Below are 2,151 nucleotides of genomic sequence, written 5' to 3'. Positions count from 1 at the left end.
TAGGACAGTACAATATTTGGCCGAGATACAACTATTTGAAAATCTTTTTGAGGGTGCAACATTTTTTGTTGTTGAGAAAATCGCCTTTAAAGTTGTCCAAATGAAGTCCAATGCATATTATTAATCAAAAATTAAGGTTTGATATATTTAGAATAGGACATTTACAAAATATCTTCATGGCACGATCTTTACTTAATATCCTAATGATTTTTAAAAGAATAAATCATAAAAGAAAAGAAACATCGATCATTTTGACCCATGCAACGTATCCTTGGCTATTGCAACAAATATACCCGTGCTATGACTGGTTTTGTGGTCCAGGGTCACAAATGTCCTTGACAAGTGTTATTAATATTTAAATATTTTCCGGTTTTTTTTATCATTTACACATGTAAAACTTTAAAAACAGTTCAATTTGAATAGTTTCTTTTAAAATAAACTCAAAAATATATTTCAAGTTTTTGAGATTGTGGTGGTCAAATTAAAATTTCGAGATTTCTTATTGTTCATATTTCTAAATGAGCTCTTTCTTGTCTGTAGTTGTCTCATGGGATCCTCCTTGGTGTGGTTGGCACGGATGTCCCTTTGAAAGAGCTCATGAGATTGGCTCCTCGATACAAGGTGCCTTCATAATGTCTTCAGTCCTCTGTTTACACTAACACTAGTCACATCTAATATCTTTTCATTGATAAGGCAGGCTGTATCCATGGAGATTATTGCATACAGAGTGACAATTGCTGATTGTTTAGACTGCAGACGGAAAAATAAATGTGATTTTACTGAATGATTTGCTGTTTTGACTTATCTTTGCCATTTTAGCTGGGAGTTCATGGCTATGCATTCTTAAACACTAATAATGGCTATATACTCTCTCATCCTGACCTTCGACCTCTGGTGAGCTCCACAATATTCCCTTTAGTGATCTTACACATATTGCCCATAAGAGCTGATTACCTTGTTATTAGTTTGTATCACATTGAAGTTGATATTTTCAATACATTGTGGTAGTATAAAGACGGTAAGAAGCTGAAGCCAAAGCCGAACTATAACAGTGTGGATCTGTCAGAGGTGGAGTGGGAAGATACAGAAGATGCAGTAAGCGGAACAACACACACATACATATAAATAAACTCTCATCATGCCATTTTTAGATCAATTGCTTCAAGGTGTTTGTGTTTTGATCCTCTAGTTGAGAACAGCGATGGTAAAAGGGGAAAGTGGGACGATCTCTCTGGACGTCAGAACAACAGTAGACAAAGGAGTGAGTCGATTTTGGCCTTTAATTCGCTTCTTATATGTTAACCTTAATTGAATTCATTCATTTTTCTCTCATAATAACTTAGCTGTGACTGTCATACTTACATGCTGATGTGTTCCCTTCTCAGAAGAGAGTTGTTTTCCTGAAAAATGAATATTTTTACACTACCATTAATGAAACTCCATTCAGGTGAGCAGTGATAAAAACATATTTAAATCTTTGCTAAGTGTGAGACTTCTGGACTTATATTGTGCATCTTTGTTATAAGTCTTGGAATTGTACTTACCAAAGGTCACGGGAAGAATGTTTTCATCGGAAATGTTTCAGTTGAAGAAGGTAAAGATGTTCAGATTAGTACCTGCAAAATACAGATCATTTGCCTGCCTCAATTCCTCTCAGCTGTGTTGTTGCTGTTGTTTTTTTCTGTCTACAGGCCTACATGACCTGACTGCTTCTGATGTCACTATTGCTAATGAATGGTAGATGTTATCGAAGGCTAAAAACCATGTTAGGCTGTTTCTAACTTCTGAAATGCTGTAATATAGCCTGATCTGATGGTTTTTAATATTTCAGGACATACTGTGAGACTGACATCGATCCACATCACCGTAAACTGACACAGTTTCAGGCTGTGGTTCAGTACCTAACTGGAAAAGAACCAGACCTGGAATGTGAGCTCTGTCTCTGTCTTTTGGACACTAGACTATAAGTTTTTACCTGGCATTTCAGTTTTTACTTGTATCATTACATTTATTTATAATCATGTTCAATTACAAATAAGCAAAAACAAAAGCATTTCATCAAAAAAAGGTGATAAAATGAATGAAAATTCAAAATTACAATTCTGTCATCATTAAAGGGGTCATATGATGCTGCTAAAAAGAACATTATTT

The 2,151-nt window shown here is 35.0% G+C and overlaps 1 protein-coding gene across 1 annotated transcript; it reads left to right on the top strand.

Moving 5' to 3' along the window:
- Positions 1-510: 510 nt before the first annotated feature.
- Positions 511-1,929, top strand: LOC107580359 (voltage-dependent calcium channel subunit alpha-2/delta-4-like; the record flags this gene model as incomplete). The annotated part of the gene is made up of 8 exons (XM_016266073.1): positions 511-621; positions 820-894; positions 1,009-1,095; positions 1,190-1,261; positions 1,386-1,447; positions 1,527-1,594; positions 1,692-1,737; positions 1,832-1,929. Coding segments are annotated over exons 1-8 (532 nt in total), but the record flags the coding sequence as incomplete, so codon positions are not given.
- Positions 1,930-2,151: the final 222 nt, after the last annotated feature.

This window comes from Sinocyclocheilus grahami, unplaced genomic scaffold (genome assembly GCF_001515645.1).
Source record: "Sinocyclocheilus grahami isolate Dianchi unplaced genomic scaffold, SAMN03320097.WGS_v1.1 scaffold32209.1, whole genome shotgun sequence".
Classification (NCBI taxonomy): Eukaryota; Metazoa; Chordata; class Actinopteri; order Cypriniformes; family Cyprinidae; genus Sinocyclocheilus; species Sinocyclocheilus grahami.
This window is presented reverse-complemented; position numbering and strand designations above follow the sequence as displayed.